Below are 18,983 nucleotides of genomic sequence, written 5' to 3' on the forward strand. Positions count from 1 at the left end.
AAATAAATAAAATCCAGTTTACTGCTGTCTGTAGATTCCAACTCACAGAGAGTCATGGGGCAGAGCCCAGAGCTGAACTGCCCCACACCAGTCTGTGCATCTTTCTGGAAGCTGACTGAGTGGCTAGTGGTTTGGAATTGCCATTCTTTAAAGCAGCAAGGTAGTAATGGAAGTTAATATGGATGAGAATAGGGGGAGAAGAGAGCAAAGATTAAGAACAGAAAAGTTGGATGAAAGGAAAGGAACTCCCATATACAATGGGAGTCTAATGCGACATTGTAATTAACAGCATTAACCAACTGGAACTAATGATATAAAAGAAAATATATACAAATTATTGAATTAAAATAAATGGCTCGGGGAAATTCATGCCACCAGGGCTCCATCTTGAGAAAAAATAATAAAATTAGCATCTAACATCTAACCCTCGGACGGGTTAAAATTGTTTTCCTATCAAACATTCTTCTAGGTGGTATAGCTAGCACTGGTCTGTGCGTTGCTGTACAGAAGTAACTCATGGTTGCTGTGATGCTGAACACTGTGACAGTGATGTGCCAATCGTGGTAATGGGCACCCATGGTGGACAGTGTTTTGTGGAGCTCCCCAACTAAAACAAGCCTGGAAGCAGGAGCAGCAGCCACTTCCAAAATGGCTTGCCTCCGGAAACTCTATGTAAGAACAGTGCTCAAGTCTTCTGTTCACAGGATCGCTATGAGTAGTCTATGATTCGAAGGCACCTAACAACAACAACAACAATGCAAAATTACAAAAGTCATTGATTGCCCTATATTAAGTGGCCAAGCATTCCACTTCAACGGAGCAAGTACAAAGGATGGATGTAAATAAATAAACAGCTAATATCAGCTTTCTCCAGGGGAGAAAGATGGACAATCTCCTCCCATGTGATTCACAGTCTCTGAAAACCTGCTGGATGATCAGCTATGAGTCAGTTCAAACTCAATGACTCAACACACACAATCTTTAATATAAAAGTACTAGATGAAATGGATTGTAAAACTGACCAAACAACTCATACCAGTAAGAGATCAAACAGTTATAATAAAATCCAGGTACTTATTGCAATAAGAAAATAAAAAAATAAAAGTCCAAGTTTCAATGATTGTCTCTAGGCAACTTTGGTTCTTTCAGTTTCAAAAAACAGCTCCTGGAGCTTGTCCTATGTGGCATTTAATCACTTCCTGTGTTTATCACTCAGACACCTGACTTTCCAGTTGCCAAATCAAATTTGTCCTTCTTAGAAGACCAGTCTAGGAATTTTCCTTTCAAAGAACGAGTATAAGATCATATATAAAGTAGCTTTAACCAGGGACAACATTCTATCCTTGATTTCTGTAGTACCTAGTAGATACATTCCACTAAATGAAGAAACTCTACCCTCTAGAATGCCACTGCTTCACACATGAGCCCCCAAACTGGAGACTTAGTCAAGGCCTAACCAACTTTTAAATACAAAGGTCCGCTCACCAGTCCTGATTGACTTAAATGAGAGGCTTCAGGCTTCCAGCATACAGCTGATTGTCCAGGTGACCAATCAGCTTACACACTATGTTAACAAAATCTTGGGTATCAACTGTTCTGTCATTATTTGTTTTGTTAAAAATCATATATATTTATCACCTTTGTATTTAAAAATTGATTGCGCCCTCCTGCCTGCTACCCGTGAGCCTGCTGTTTGGGGAGAACATTGTTCTAAGTGGTATAGCACTTGTGGGTCTGTTTGCAATACTGAGATAACCTGGGGTTGCTGTGATACTGAACGTTGTGCCACTGGTTTGTCAAATGCCGTAATGGTTATCTATGGTATAAAGGGTTTGGTAGAGCACCCAGATTAAGACAGGCTTGGTAGCAGGATTGGCATCCAATTTATTTATTTATTTATTTTTTAAATTTATTTTTCATTTCAATGAACATCTACAGAGATTTTGGATTCATTTATTGTTGCACCCCTCTCCCCGCCCCCCCCCCCGTTTGCTCCTCTCCTTCAAACGCAAAAGAAAAACTCCCTCATTGGTACGCAATCCCCCACACACATCCCCCAACCCCCAAATATAATCCACTCTGCAACCCTCATTCCGTACTCTTACGATAAACATAATGCCCTAAAATATAAAATATTCTCTCCGCCAAAGACTTCAATGCCGTAAACATATTTCATCCAGTTTTTCTCAGTCTTACCCCCATCCCGATGTCAGCCTCATTCTACAACAGTGGCACCATATAGCATCCACTTCTTAAACAACAGGCCTTTGGAAACTATGAACATTAGAAAAGTGACAATAGTTATATATCAGGATTCATATCTTTTGTTCATAGGGTCACTATGAGTCATACGTGACTCAACGGCACTTAAAATTCTGGTCTACTACTAAAATTAACGCAGTTGACTTTATTATGAATTTCTTTTCACTTCTACTGATTTTAATATGCAAATTTTTATTACCAAATTGATTTTCACATCAAGTCTGTCAAGAACTATTATAAAAAAATTATCTCTGAAAAGCTTGAGTATCTCGTTCACAAGAAAAGCAGTGACTTTTCAAGTTCCATCATTTTTCAATAAAAACATTCTTAGCAAGAATCAGAAAGATAAACAGGATATATAAAGAGCTATATCAGGTAGAGGTCATCATATCCATTTTGTTAACGCTAGTAGCTTTGGAAATAGAATTTTTTCAGTGTCTTGTAAAGGAAATGAATCATCTATTTTCTAAATGAGATAACTGAAACACCAGGCTTAAGCATTTTACCAGCGACTGCTGGCTATTGCTCATTATCAGTTCTCCCATCAAATTGAAAGCAACTCATGGCTGACCCTCCAGGTTTTCAGAGGCTGCAAATCATGTGGGAAGAGATTACTCAACTTTCTCTTAAGGAGCGGCGAGTGGATTCAAATCAGGTGCCTATGGGTTGGAAGTGCAACTCCTTATTCACTAGGCCACAGGAGCTCCCTCTCGTTTCCCAAAGTAAAAGGATTTTGAGCTGGACCTGTGACCACCTGGGTCCATAATCAACACTCTTGGTACTAGCAGTTAGAAGATCAAAAGATGTATAACATTGGCAAAGTCTGGTGTCAGAAATCTTTCCAACGTCCTAAAGAGCAATGATGTCAATTTAAAGACTAAGGTACACCTGATTTGAGCCACAGTCTGTTCAGCTGCTGTGCATCTGAGAGCTGGACAACGAATAGCAGGAGATTGACTGATTTGAGTTGTGATGCTGGAGAAGAACGTTAAATATCCCATGAACTGCCAAAAGAACAGACATATGTCTAAGAGAAAGTACAACCAGAGCGCTCCTTGGAGGCAAGGCTGGCAAAGATTCATCCCACATACTTGGGCATGTTGTTAGGAGGAAAGGGACATCCATGCTTACAAAGATGGAAGGTCAGTGAAGCAGAAGACCACTCTGAACAAGACGGACTGATAGTGTCTGTGGCAGTGGGCTCAAATGTGTTGAGGATAAGGATGATGCAGGATCGGACAAGGTCAGATCTGTTGTTCACAGGGTCGCGATGAGTTATACTTGACGGTACTTAACAACCTATGAAGCTAGATGTACCTGTGCAGCTCTGTCATGCTAAGTGGGGTCCACATTCAAGCGTCGCACTGCTCCTTCTAGAGCTCTCATAAAGTTAGGGCGTGAACCTTTGCTCCTTCTTCACCTACCATCCTGGATTATGAGGGTGACCATGCACAGTGAGGTAACAAGACAGACTGTGTCCTGGGTCCCTGACACTTGACACTAGTTACTCAGACACTTTATAAAATAAACCAAATTCTATACGCTATGGATAAGAGAAATTAACTATTAGAAAGTTAAAGATGTTAGGCACAGAAAAAGGTGCACACCTCCAGTCCCAATTAACATAATTTTAAAGGAAGCTTGGGGGTGGTAAACATGGCGAGTGTTTGCAAGACCATCCAAGATGGCCTTACAAGGGACAGCTGTTGAGTCTAATTTGGTGTACCCTGAACAAACACACACTTCCTTCCGAACTTCGACCAGTAAATGTGCTATTGTCATTATCAAAGCCTCAGCTTCAACCTGAACACACCATGCAACTGAAACTGCTCTCGGTTTCACTTTAAGCTACCAAGAGTTAGGGGTTGTCATTAGATGCCATCAAGCCACGGAGACCCGAGAAACTGAGACAGTCTGGTTCTTCATTCATTGTCATTTCCCCTTTAGCTCAATTTCTCAAAATGATGGAACAAAGTAGCTGGGTTTCTCCAATGACACTCAAGATGAGCCCAAGTTTCGTGGCAGTCAGGTCCACAGCTGCAAAACCCAACCATCAACAGTCCTTTACCAATACGGAACACACACACACACACACACACACACACACACACACAGAGTACGCTACTGAGTCAGAATTTTCATATCTACCATATATTTGTTGGAAGCAGAAGTGGCATGCACTTCCTAAACAATAGGCCTCTGGAAACTCGATGAACTTTGAGAAACGATGCTAGTTAAGGTTTCAGGTCTTTTGTTCATAGGGTCACTATGAGTCGTGCTCGATTCGAAGGCAATCAACAATAACAATAATCATATATTTGTTCAATGTTTAATTCCAGTGCTACCATTTTACTGTAGTTTATCAGTTGGTATATGATTTAGCAATTTTATATCCAATTACTTTTAGTTTATCTTATCAGTATTTTATGGCTTCATAATATGGATTACATAGATTTCTGGGCATCACCAGAACAAACTTAGGAATTACCAGGATATAAATAAGAGTTTTCAAGGGCCTAGTATTTGAGAAGTAGATAGCCAATTGCCTACTCTAGTTTAGTCTGGAAGCTCCATTGAAATTGGCTGGTAATCCTGTGGGTATCTGAAACACTGGTGGCATAGAATCCAGCATGACAGTAACATGCAAACCACCACAGTACAACAAACTGGCAGACTCTTGTGATTGTGAGGACGGTTCAGGACTGCGCAGGGTTTCCTCCCTTTGTACAGATTGCTAGGAGTCAGGAACTCCGAATGATTTACCCCTTGGGGAGTTGTGCTGCTAACCCAAAGGCAGGGTGACGCTCTGGCAGTTCAGATTCACCTGCAGCTCTGAGGAAGAAAGATGGAGAATCTCCTTCATGCAATTTACAGCCCTCGAAAGCTCCCTGAAGGGCCTCCTATGAGTCAGTTTTGACTCAACAACAATAATAGAGACAGACAAGATATAGGCAATGCGAGAAAGCAATCAGTCTTTAATGCATTTGGGGAATTAATTCAACTCAGAAAGCTTGACAAATATACAATGGGCATTCATCTGTGTTTCTGACTTGAACTGAAAATTTTAAGATTCATGCTCTTAGGAAACTCCCAAACGGCAACCTCACCAGCATTTGATGTTTGCTGCTCTGTTAAATGTTGCTATTCTTACTGGGGTGAGATGATCAAATGCTGGAGAGGTTGTGGAGAAATTGCAACCCTTATTCACTGTTTGTTGGTGGGAGTGTAAAATGGTTCAACCACTATGGAAGGTAATATCGTGCTTTCTCAAAAAGTTGTAAATAAAAACACCATTTGACCCAGCAATTCCACTACTGGGAATATACCCTAAAGAAACCATAACTGCAACCCAAGCAGATATATACATACCCATGGTTTATTGCAGCTTTTTTCACAATAGCAAAGAGTTGGAAACAACCCAAGTGCCCATCAACAAACGAATGGATAGAGAAGCTGTGGTATAGTCACACAATGGAATACTATGCAGCATTGAAAAACAAGGAACTCATGCAATATTATTAAAAATGGGTGATCCTGGAGGACATTATGCCAAGTGAAATATCTCAGTCACAAAAGGACAAATACTGCCTAGTGCCACTGTTGTAAAGCGAACTGACATCAGGTTGGGGATAGATTGAGAAAGAGGGGATAAATAATGTATGCTGCATTGAAACAGATAAGGGAGAGAACTGTTTAAAAGGGATATATAATTAGGTATTATTGTCATGACAGGAATCCAGAGTGAAGGCTGCATAGTGGAGTAGACTTGAGGGGAGGGACTGCATAACTTTTACTTTTAAAAGAGAAGAGCCAATTGGGTGGATGGGTGGGCAGGGAGAAAAGTGCAACAATGAATGAATGGAAACCCTACGTCTCTGTAAACTTTCATTAAAATTAATATAAAAGAAAAGGAAAAACAACAAACACACTCCTAAACAAATAGAAATAATGTCCATCCTTCCATATTGAGAGTATCTGGTTAGGTCAAAAGAGCAAACAGGTGTTATCTTATATGCACACCAATACATCAAGAAAGGCTAACCAAAGCTGACATGAAGAATTCCGAGACTTAGCTGGTCAGGGCTCCTCAACCAATTTTACAAAAGCACTGATTGGCGATGGGAAAGTCTGCTGTTAGGGACCTCTCTAAAGTACTCAAGAGCAACGGTGTGTCTCTGGAGACTAAGGTGCGTCTGATACAGTCCATGGTCTTTGCAATCACTTGTTATGCATCAGAGAATTGGACAATGACTAGGGAGGATAGAAGGTGAATTGATGCCTTTGAGCTGGTGCTGGATAAGAGTATTGAATGTACCATGGACTGCCAAGAAAACAAACAGATTCATCCTGGGGAGGGTTAATCCTTGGAGGCAAGGATTCCGGGGCTTCGTCTGACATACTTTGGACATGTTGTAAGGAGGGACAGGTCCTTGAAGAGGGACATCATGCTTGGGAGGGTGGAGGGACAGTGTAGGAGGGGAAGGCCCTCTATGAGATGGATTGATTCAGTGACTGGGGTAATCGGGATGGGTGTGTCAGAGGCAGTGCGATTGGCACAGGATAGAGCAGGGTTTAGGCCTGTTGTACATAGGGTCGCTATGAGTAGCAAGTGACTTGATGGCACATAACAATAACAACTGATCGGCAGAAGAAAGTGAATATATGGCATAGGTGAAACGGCCATCTAACTCTTCAAACAGCTTTAGTGCTTGGGGTTTAATATGAAAACCTTGCTCATAATTTCACTCTACCATGCCACCTCAAGCAGAGGTACTTGGTTTAATATGTGGCACATCCCAGGGGAAAGGATGCAAAAGTCAAGATGACTCACATTCTTACATCATTTCAAAGAGATTCCACTTCCTTTAGAATGTAGATTTATCTGAAGCCCTGCTCCCTCCCCTTGCCTAAGCCACTTAGCATGAAAGAAGAGATTGAAAACTGACAGTTATTTTAAAACCCAAAGTGCTGACTTAGCCTCATTTTCCACATTCCTGACATTTTAACAAGGCTATTCATCATTTTTATTCAACAATACGGTGAAACACTGTATATACTGATGAGGATTACAAGAACCATCGACCAGGGCAGCAGGAACAGGAAACGAGGCCATAGCTCTCCTGTGTTTCTCACTGTCCACCTCCACTGCATAATACAGGTCTAATGTGCAAGGTCCAAGTGTCTCCCTGGGCTGGAGGACACCAGGTGCCTGTACCATTTAAGACAGTAGCAAATTCTGGGGCTGCAGATATGCCAACATTGGAAAAGGATGCCACCTATCCAAAACAAGCTATGTAAGATTTTAACAAAACAAGAGCTACGGTTCTCAGTAGCTCAACTATACCACAAGAAACCAGAGACACATTTATTTTGCTTTTAAACTGTGGTAATTATGAATGTAACAAAACATTTGCTATTTCACCATTCTGCATGTGAATGGTTCTTTAAAGGGCTTGGAAATGTTGCCACTTTCTCTTCTTCTACATACCCTATTTCCTCTTGTCCTCTTTTTTTAATAAACAATGTTACAAGTCCCACCTACCTGTGACCTTACCCCACTGTACAGTTAGTGGTAGGTGTCCCAGAGGGCAATTCAACCTTTGTTTGATCTATTCTCCCAAAAGGGTCATTTTTGGAGTTCAGTAGAATGCAAAGGAACATAGCTGCAAAAATATCTGCAAAGAATTACTCTCATGTTCTATTTTTAGGGGCTTTGTAATTTGTTTTATCGTAATCTTCATTATCCTATGCACTAAGTACTATTAGTATCTCCACTTTATTGATTAGAAGAATTATCCAAGGTCAAAGCAATAGCAAGTGAAGAAGCTGGGATCCAATCCCACATCCATATGCTTCTAGAACAGTTCTTACTCCTGTAAGGCACTAGAAGGACAAGTGGTCAGCAACTTATGTCTAGAGGCCTTGCTTATTATTTCACTGAGAGATGAGAAACAATCTGAAAAAAATACAACTTTCTCCCAGGACAACAACCATTTTCCTTGTGTCCCTTTATTCTTCCCCCATAACTATGATGAGCTACTCACACTCCAACAGCTGTACTAACCTTCCACCGGTACATCCTTCTCACAGACATCACTCCAGCAATTCCTCTCTAGTGCACAAACCTTCCTTCTCTACTGAATCAATCTCTTCAGGAAACAACCTCATTACCATTTTCTATCATCTTAAAAGAAAACACTTTAAGCATTTCTATAACCTCTCTCTAATGTCTTCTCATTTCCTCCTCAATCCATTCCAATTAGTAAACTGTTTGCAGCTCTCTAAAGTCCTTCCTGGATAAGATGCTCAGAGACCTCCATGCTGGTCATCTAGAGGTCAACTTTCAGGATCATTTCACACAACTGATGCCTCCACAAAACACCTTCAGCATGTGGCATCTACAGTATCTTATCTCCAGGGAGCCATTCATCCCCATCTCCTGTGCTGGGCTACATGCAGTCCTTACTCCCTTGATGATTTTAGTCTATCACCCTAAACACATCGAGAAGCTGACTGCATCTCCAGTCTAAATTTCTTTAATCAAATGTAAGACTTTTACTTAACTGCACAAAATTTCATTTAGATGTTGAGAGAGCTGAAAAGGTCTAAAACAGAACTCCTCCTCTTTCCCAATTCTTCCCTCCCATGTCTTCCTCAAACATTCTATGGCAACTCCACCCTCCTAGTTGCTCCTGGAAGCCATTCTTTTCCACTGTTCTCTGATCCAACAATCAATCCGTAAGAAATTCTATTGATACTACTTTTAAAATACATCCAGAACCCAATCACTTCTCATTACCTTCAACTTCAGCCACCTTGGCCAAAACCACCATCATTTCTTGCCTATCTTTGCCAGTGACTTCTAATTAGTATCACTACTTCCTGTAAGGGAGCTTTGATGGCCTTCTGGTTAGGAATCCGCACTACTCCCAAAGGTACATGACCTGAATCCACCAGATGTTCCACAGAAGGATGGGTATTCTCCTCCTGCGCGATTATACCTCTGAAAATCCACTGGAGGGTTAGCTATGGGTTGGTTCCAACGTGACGGCACACAACAACACAACTTCCTGTAAGTGGTAAGCCACTTGAGGGCACACAACTTCCATTCTTGCCCTTGAAAAGTCATGTTATCATATATTCTACTGGCATCTCTGCTGTTCCTGAACATAACAGGTATATTCTACAAGTGCCTGCTCTTTGCCAGGGCTGTTTTCCTCTATTAACATGACCCGAAGCCTTCCCTCCTCAGTGAAGACCTCCCTGGCTGTCCTGCTGCCATCACACCCAATTCCAACCCCACCTTCTTAGCCATCCACTTGATTTCCCTATGTCACTGATTACTATTTAAGACACCTATTTATCTTACTTATTGTCTCCTCTACCAAAATAGAAGCAGGGATTTTTGCCTATTCTGTCTGCCATTCTTTATCCAATATTTGAACATCACTTAGGACACAGATGTTCAATGATTATCTGCTGAATGAACATCTGCAGAAAAGCCCAGAGGCACTGGTGATGGCTTCTCTAGAAGGTCTAGGACACACACCTAGTTTTACTTTTACAGTTTTACACTCTTAAGTTTTACTTCTTTGTCATGCTTAATGAGAATAAAAAATCTATTTCTTTGAAATAGATAAGAAATATAACGGCAAAGCTGAAATTCTCACGTCCAATCACCAGGTGTTCAATCTCACGTTCTCCCCGTAGGTATTTTGAACATCAGCTGCCTACCGACCCCAATCTGTCGTAGAATTCTAACCATTTATACTTCATAGCATCAAAACTACTTAGATTCTGAAGGAACAGACAACTGTACCACCAGCTCGAGGGTCGGGGATGAGAGTTGTCCATGGGAAAAGGACTTGGGGAAGGTCTGTGACTGTCTTCAGACAGGAAGGAGGAGAAGACAAGGCAGCTCCACACACATGTTATGACGACACCAGGACACAGCCATTCCACACTCTTAGCTGCCATCACTTTGACGAGGATCTTCTTGTTAAGTGTTCATGACTTTGCTTTATCAAGACCAGAAAGCACGGATACCCTGATCATGGCAATATTTCCAGGATTCTCTCCTGATTCTGGGTGAATGAAGGAGTTACTGGGAGTCTCTGGGTGATGCAAATGATGCAAACAGCTAATGTGCTCGGCTATTAACGAAAAGGCCACTCACGGGTCAAGCCTGCACAGCGGTGCCAAAGAAGAAAGATTTGCTGATTCATTTCCAAGAGACCAGCCACTGAAAATCCCACAGTGCACTGCTGTACTCTCGTCCACGTGGGGACACCAGGATTTGGAATACAGTAGACCACAACTGGTGCTTTTAATGGGGTTATCTGGTTCAAGAGGCTTTCAGTTCAGTGACAGCCTAACCTAAGACTCTGTTTATTACACGCACACAATTAATACAACCTCAGTGCCAATGAATGTCCTTTTCAAAGTGAACAAACCATAGTGATACTGATATCACATACACAGACTTTGCAGGAAATGGGCATCGCCCTCAGCTTTATTTATTCTTCATCTCGCTAAGCAATAGGTCGCTTTCAAATTATTCCAAAGTTTATTTTTATTTCTATATATTTAGGCTTGGAAAGCACATTTCCCTAAAAGGTTCTTCTTAAACTGTGTTTGAAGTGGCTTTAAAAAAAAAAAAGTAAGTTTTGAGATTGTATATGGAGCTGGTTGGCAAAGCAACAGCACGTGAGCAGATATCCACAACCCCTTGCCACTTGTTTTGATCCTCTGCATCAGTGGCACTTCCCCACGGCTTCTTGTTCTGCTTTACCAGTTTACTGCTTTCAGAGACCTAAAAGCTTTTTAAGAGGTTCCTTTGCTAATCTGGAATGAGAAGGGAGCGTGGCAGCCAGGACCTTGTTCCCACATGAAGTGAAGAGGGCGTCCTGCAATGCTGAAAACATCAGAACCAGTTTGCAAACATCAATTTTGCAAACACGATAACAAGGGAACTAGTCAACTGATGTGGAATTGCTCTGCAGAGGCCGGACTGTAGCAGATTAGATTGTGAGTAATCGGCCCTATTCTAAGTCACACAGGGGCCAGTACTGGTAAAGAACCCATCTATCCATCTGTCCCAGTTTAGGGCTAATTATTAGCCTCTTAGTTTAGTTCCAAAAGTTCAACGAGCAAAAAGCTGCTGAGAAATCGGTTTTTACACTTTATCCAAATGTCTTACAAACTTGGGTAGCTGTATCATCAACAATCAGATATCTAGCTGGTTGAGTTCCTTCCTACCACATGTTAACATCATCTAAGAGGTTCTAAGAAATTTAAATTCTCATCATTCTATCCTGGATTTACCTGGGCTCTCAGGAATGGGGAACAGGGGTAATTTCTCACAGAGGTCTGAGAAGGCCTAGAACCCAGCCAGCCGGTAATCCTAATGAAAAGCTCCGTCATGAAGCAGTACCATCTGCCCTCCAGCCGGACACCATGCACAAGCACCACCTCTCAAGAACCTCCTCATCGACCACCGGTCAGCTCCACTGAGGACTGAAAAGCTGCTATTTGCCTACCTCTTGGCAGCTCCCTAAAGGCTACCATGCTTGACTGTTCTGAGATGTACTTTTCAAGCATGTAGTAACTATAGAACAGAATGGAAGAATACATTTATAAATTTTGGAAACCAAACCCAACAGGAAAAGTACAAGCACAGTGCATGCTGAGAAGCACGGAAGGTGTGGATTTAAGGCCAACTCTGCCCTGACACTGGGACCTCTCACCTCCTAACAACGCGGGTCTTTTAACAAACACAAAGTGCTTACCCCTATCCTCACTTGACAGCTGAGGAAGCAGGCAGAGACTCTGTGTGCAGGCTATGGTGTCACAGCGGGTTTGATTCCAGGTTTGCTACCACCCCCTAGTTGTACCGACATGACCTCATGTTGCTATGATGCTCGATGCTTTGCCAGAAGGTTTTCAATCTCAGCAGGATCGCCCCATGGTGTGCAGGTTTCAAGAGAGCTTCCAGATCAAGATACTTTAGGATGAAAAGCATGGCAACCTGTTTCTGAAAAGTCGCCAGTGAAAGCCCTATGGGTCTCAACAATAGATGAAAGCATGGCAACGAGCATGAAGTTGGCACAGTAGCTGGCAACATTTCATTCTGTTGTGCGTGGGGCACACACTCAATGAGGAGAAGGAGAGCAACCCACTTTGATGGTACAAACAGTCTAGTTCTAGTTTTCACTCTTAACTGCTTCATCATTCCTCTGTGCAAACAAACCAGAAAAAAAAATATCATTCATTCCAGATCCTACTCCCAGATCTAAGTAACTTTAAGAGCTTCTTGGATAACAACCACCAAAATTGACACAACTGATCTTGGGCTTAGCCTAGAATCCTATTTTCCATTGAAAAAATTCCCCAAGTTACCCTGATGACCAGTAAGAATCCCCAAATTTCTACAGATAGAAAGTTATTGATTCTAAAGTGGTAAGTATGCACAGAAGGGGAAGACACGCAATGGGGAATTCCTCCTACTCGCTACTACCGAGGTCAGTTTTTACCTTCCTTCCAGGAGGCTGGTGGGGCTGTTACTTAGCATGTTGACACTCTGGCTTAGAAACGTGTTCCGTGCAGGTGTCCATTCCACGGCTCTCAGCATCTCCACTGTAGTAGGTGAGCAGCCTCCTCACCTCCATCGAAATAGTTAAATATATGTTCCCTTATGCAGAAGACCAGTGAAAGAGTTCCTCAGTGGTATGGATGGGCACAGTGGCTACAATAACAGGCCCAAGCCCAGCAACGACTGACGATGGTGCAGGATTGGGCCGTGCTTCAATCTGGTGCACAGAGTCACTATGACTCAGAATCGGCTTGGCAGCTCCTAACACCACCACCTTTGATAACCAATCAGTTCATAAAGTCTCCTCGTGTCCTTTCTCCCATTTTGACCCTGATGTCCTTGTCAGACTACCTTCATGAGCTCTGTTCCGATCACTATCCTTTACTAGCTTCATTTTAACAACCAGCAAACAAATCCCAAGTACCCACTGGAGAAGAGGTCTACCAGTACTTCTGGGGTTAAGCTCTATTCTGTTTCCCAAGCAAGAGTTTAGTATAGTTAAACATCACTCAACAAAATCCCTTAGCTTGGACTTGGCCCTGAAAACTCCGAGACCTTAAATGAATGTCTCACAGGTCTCTTTTAAATCATGACTATAGCTTTCCTTTGCCTCGGGGCAGCAGAGACCAAGGCCTACTTTAAACGGGAGAGGGCAAAGGGTTAAATCAAGGGATTTCTCCCTATCTCTACCCTTTACAGAAAGAGTTGGTTTCACAAGTTAAATTGAGTGTATGATATGACTATTGTAGTTGCAAGGCACACGCTAGTTGCTATCAGGCAAAGAAATAAGCCTAAGACTCCTGCCCCTCGCCTAACCTATAATCTAGTTGTGAAGGACTGAATCCTACCCTGAAAATGGTGGATCAGTCAAACACAACACACTCAAACTGCCAACTAATCACATGATACGAAGTATTACAGACATTTAATAGCTCAAAGGAAGAAGTAACTGCTAGAGTGTAGAATGGCATTTACCCAGAAATAGTTGATCTGGTCCTTGAGACATCATGTCTTCTCTGTAAGTCAAACCAGGAAGCACTGGTAGCCTAGTGGTAAGAAGCTGAGCTGTAATACACTAAAGGAATGAGGTTCCAATCCACCAGCTGCTCTGCAGGAGAAAAATGGGCAACCTCCCCCTTGTGATTAAACTACCTCAAAAATCTGCTGGAGGCTCAGCTATGGGTCGATTCCAACTCAACAACAATACAAGATAGGCCACAGCAGAACTAACCAGTATTTCCGGCACAACTGACCCTTCATCTAAGTGTATGATAGTATTTTCTGTTTTGCTCCACTATCCCTTTGGAAAATGCCAATTCACTGGTCACACGGTCCACTAACATATGTTGAACAAAGGTGCACGGGGAACTGTATGTCATTGTTCCTGTGCTATGTGGTCATAAAGCTTAAATTAAATCAATGTTGTTAATGCTAAAATGGAGTCTCTATAACTAAGGACATAGAAAAAGTGCTTTTTATAAAAGAGTGGGGAGTATCACAGGAGCCTGACTAAGTATTTATACCATATGGATACTCTCTTGACCCTGTTCTCCAACCCTAAGTCATTACTTAGTCTTAACATCAGCCTGTGTTAAAAATAAACCAGTCACTTTCTTGCAGAGTCCTATGAATTTCCAAAGTCCTCTGAGACCTCCTCTAAGTTCACAGGTCTGTTTGTCTCCATTCTCAGGAGGCAAGGTGACCAAGCATAGTACCTAGAAGATGGCCGATGGCCACATGGCACTCTGACAGGGTGAGTGCAAGGAAGTAAGTGCTTAGCTACACATCCTGGACACGGCTCTGATCCCTGGTTGGCTCGCAGACACACCTCATGGGGTTTTTTCCGAATGAAGATGAAGGGTGGGGCCAAAAGGGGCACGCAAAGGAAGGACCCAGAGGGTGACGGGATGCCAGATGGAATAAGGGTCCGCAGGAAGAGAGTCCAAGTGCAAGACATTTAAATGGATTGCCCTGGCCCAGACATGAAGCTGTTTAATAAATCAATGCCATTCAGTATGTTTCTAAAACTCAGATGCTGGCCAATTTCTCCCTGTGTGAAGGGCATTTCGGACTTTTGCTTTAAGAGATGGCATGTGTACAAGATGGAAGTACCAAGTCCACATCCAGAATCTGTGAAGATTCTGCTTACACAGTTGTGAGACTCTGGGTATGTCATTCCAGAACCAGGGCTTCAAATTCCTTCCTCATGTCAAGAGAAGCAGTTGGATTAGATGACATCTAATTCAGAAAATGGTTATTTTTTTAAAAGGTGGAGTATCATCAGCCTGAGAAAAGCAAAGGCTAGCACAGCAGAGTCAGAACAGAAGCAACAGGTTTGAAAACCCTCTGAAAGATGGTTTTCAGAGAGGTCCCAAAATGAAAAGTAAAGACTGGGAGAAATCCAGAATTTCCCTTCTCTTCTTCCTCCTCTTGCTAGCTTTCCTGCCTGTAATCACAGACCCAGCTCTTTTCACAAGAGCCAAGAGTGATGACTCACAGAATGGACATACCTGTAGAAATCATCATATTCCTTCTGCCTCTGAGGATGACTCAGCCTTACTTACCTAAGAGGAATTAACATTTCCAGCTTGCTCAGCCCTGACCTCAGTAATTCGACCAGCCATCTAATAATCTCTTGGAGTTTACAACTGCTTTGATATAAATCTAAATGAAGTTTCTTGTCTCTAGTGGAGTTTGAAGAACTCAAAGTCTGAAGAACATCCAACAGGTTTTACACTCCTCTGATCACTATTATTCTGTTATGAAATTTTAACTTGAGTTGATGATGTTATTAAATATTTAATTAGCATTACAGAACATTTACCCCACCAAAAACTGATGGGCTTTCTTTAACAGAGCATTCCTATACATCTTTGATATCTTAGTTCTTCTCCCTCAAGAAAATCCTTTGTTCAGTTAGTTTACTTTTGTTACAAGTCTGGTTAAGACTAAAGTTAAACTGCTTTGAAAGAAGAGTTTATAAAGGTGATGGAGAGTTTAAAACACTAGAGCAATTTTCGGTTCGCTTGGATATTACTCTCAGGCAGGCTTAGACTCCCTGGTTGTTTAACACTTTATATAGCAGAACTCAAGCAGTCCTGGTGGCACAAAGCTTAAGCACTCAGCTGCTAAGAAAGGTCAGAGGTTAGAATCCACTAGAGTCACACGGAAGAAAAGACCTGGCAATGTGCTACAAGATTACAGCCTAGGAATGCTATGGGGCAGGTTCCATTGGGTCATTATGAGCGGAAATTGACTCCACAGAGCACAGTAGGAACTCAGGCCAGGAACTTTACATGGTATTGCTTAATCTTCACAATACCATTAAAATGCACACTCATTGACATCTACTTAGATCAGACTCATAGCTGATCTTCCACTGGGTTTTTGGAGTTTGTAAATTCACAGGAGATTGCTCATCTATATCCTGAGGTGGTGGATTTGAACCACTTGCCTCTGAGCTGGCAGTGCAACTCTATACCCTCTAGGCCACCAGAGTTCCCTTATTAAAAAGCAAAATTATATCCATTTTGCAGATAGGGAAACTAAGGTCCATGGAAATTAAAGTAAGAGTTGGTAAGAGTTGCTAAATCTTGTGTAGGAATTTGAGCTCAGATCTCATTCCCACCAGCTTCCCAAAACCCTCTAGGAGTTCAGAGGCTCTGTCACTGATACCCACATTGTTTATTTTCAAAGGTGACAACTGATGTGACCTGACCTGAGCATACTGGTTCCCCTGAGAGGGCCAATGCTGCTCCTGCAACTGAAAGATTTTATGTAAATAGCACCTGACATAAATCACAGGCCCCAAGTGCAATCACTCGCTACTCGCTACCTTAGGTGCTTGGGAAAGATACCCAGTTCCTTAGCTGGGTCTCTCCCCAGCCCAGGATCTGATCTGCTACTCTCCCCTCTGCAGTCTCTAAGGACGGCATTGCTAGAAGACATTCAGACCTCAACCACAAGGCTTCTAATCCTACTTTAGGGAGAACTCTCAGCAGTTTTAATCCCAGAGCAGTTCACCAGCAGTAACAAGTTTTAGCAAGCACACTGCTAACCTTGTGACAACAGAGATTCTTGGCTAAAGTCACGTTTTGCAAATTTCCATTCCAAGGACATTTTGTTGCCCCAGTATTTCTCCTCCACAAATTCTGCTACATAAGAATTTCAAGCCATCATCTGCTTCAGTAGGACTTTGGTGCCGAGAATGCCAAAAAGAAGCTGTTCCCTGAGGGGACACCACTCACAACGCTGTACTAAATTAAAATTCTCCACGTGGGTGGGTGAACTACTCCATACCCCCTAAGTGTTCAGAGACATAAAACCTCATCCATTAATTGAGTTAACAAAAACCACTTTTCATTCCAGATTTACAGCTTAACAATTCTTTCTACTGAGACAGAGCAGAGTTTAAGCAGCTGGCCAATCATGCAGACCCAGCAGGTGTTATGCGAGGGAAAAAGAAAACCTAAGATTCAGGGGCACACACATTCACAAATTCCAAAGCTCTTAACTGCTGCAATCAAGACGTTTCCTCAAACTTGAAAATTCCATTCACCTCTCTCTTCACACACAAAGTCCTCTCTCTACCAACGCTACACTTTGCTTTCTCTGGTCTGTTGGTCCCGGAAGGGCCTCAGTTCAACTAAGGGCCTCTGGGGGTGACGCGGGGGGAGAGAGGGGGAGACTCTTGTTATTAGTTCATTTTTTGGTACCACCGATCAAAAATGCAGTGCAACATTTAAGGCGATTAAACTTCAAAAATATCCCCTCCAAGCCTAAATAGTCAGATCATGTGGGAACCTAGCACTTTCAGTTATTCGAAATCAGAAAAAGAGAGGCCAAGAGTGCCGGCTTCCACTTTCTCGGGGGTCCAACATTGCTCCGGTGAGGGGTTGTCACTTGCAAATTTTGTTTGCAAAGCCCGGGCTCCAACCGGACATTTTGCTTTAACCCCCGGGCTGCGCCCGCCCAACAACAGAGGCCCCGCGGGTCTCGGATGCTGCCGGGCGCTTTGGGGGCTGGGAGGGGGTCCGAGCACACCGCTCAGAAGGATTTGTTTTCTCAGTTGATCAGTACTGTCGAACAGGTGCTCGGTTAAATCCATCTTAGGAGGGAAGAAAGGGCGCCGTTGCCAACATTTTTTATACTGGAGCGCCAGCCCAATGAGGGAAGCCACGCGGAGGATGAGGGAAAGTGGCTCTCCAACTTCAGCGGGGCGGCAGGGCAGGGTGTTCCGCGAGTAGTGGAAAGGCCTGGAGCTTTCTGATACAACACTGCCAGCCCCACAGCAGCGATTCCGTGACCCTAACACGCCACCTCCGCCCGAAACATGCACGTGAAGCTCAGCAAAGCGTGCCACCTGCCGGGTTCCCAGCAAACAACCCAGTGGAAAAGACGAGGGGAAAACATTGTGTTCGGGGGGTGGGGGTGGGAATGCAATGAACTCTCCGGGGGCTGAGGACAGCCGCGCCTGGTAAAGGGACTCGGGCGGCGGGCGCAAGGGGTCGGCCCCTGGGATCGCCTTTTTCCCAGGAGTGGGACGCGCAGGCAGCGGGCGCGGCTGGCCGGGTACCGGCCGCTCCCCGTGGGCCCCGCGAACACCTCGGGCCGGCGGAGCCCCGCGCGCAGGGAAGGGTGGTTGCGGGCCCCGGGGCGCGCCAGGCGGGCGGGAGCGGGACGCGCCCTCGCCCCTCCTCGCTGGCGCGCGGGCCGGCGCCCCGGTAGGGGGAGGAAGAGTCAAGAAACTCACAGCCGCTTGTCCTCGGGCTGCAGCTGCCAGTGCATGGCCAGGGAGAAGCCGAAGAGACTCCCGGGCTCCCCAGATTTCTGGATCACATTGTCCTCGCGGGTGTCCAAGTTGAAGGCGGCGCCGAGCCGAGGCAGGAGCCCCGCCGACAGGTAAAGCAGCCACAGCTGCCCCGTGGCCGCCATGGGCGGGCGCATGGGGAGGGGAGCCGGGACGTGCAGCCGCCGCGGGGCACTCGGGGCTGGTTCCGGGTCTGAGCTGCCGCCTTGCTGCTGCCACGCCGGCTGCGGCCACCTTTGCTCCTCTCTCCCCGACGCCCGGCCCCACCCCCGGGTGGGTCGCTCTCCCCCTCGCCAGCAGCTCCGGCCGCTGAATGAGCCC

At 43.9% G+C, this 18,983-nt stretch overlaps 1 protein-coding gene across 2 annotated transcripts in view; it reads right to left on the reverse strand.

The window, feature by feature from the left end:
• Positions 1 to 18,977, reverse strand: part of ITGA6 (integrin, alpha 6) — an 86,030-nt gene extending 67,053 nt beyond the window's left edge. For both annotated transcript variants that reach the window (XM_006878833.1, XM_006878832.1), the window contains exon 1: positions 18,606 to 18,977. In XM_006878833.1, the coding sequence (XP_006878895.1) occupies positions 18,606 to 18,799 (194 nt within the window). In that variant the 5' untranslated portion in view covers positions 18,800 to 18,977. The remainder of the gene's footprint in view (positions 1 to 18,605) is intronic.
• Between the last annotated feature and the right edge of the window lie 6 nt (positions 18,978 to 18,983).

This window comes from Elephantulus edwardii, unplaced genomic scaffold (assembly GCF_000299155.1).
Source record: "Elephantulus edwardii isolate Elephantulus edwardi_28Jun2011 unplaced genomic scaffold, EleEdw1.0 scaffold00001, whole genome shotgun sequence".
Classification (NCBI taxonomy): domain Eukaryota; kingdom Metazoa; phylum Chordata; class Mammalia; order Macroscelidea; family Macroscelididae; genus Elephantulus; species Elephantulus edwardii.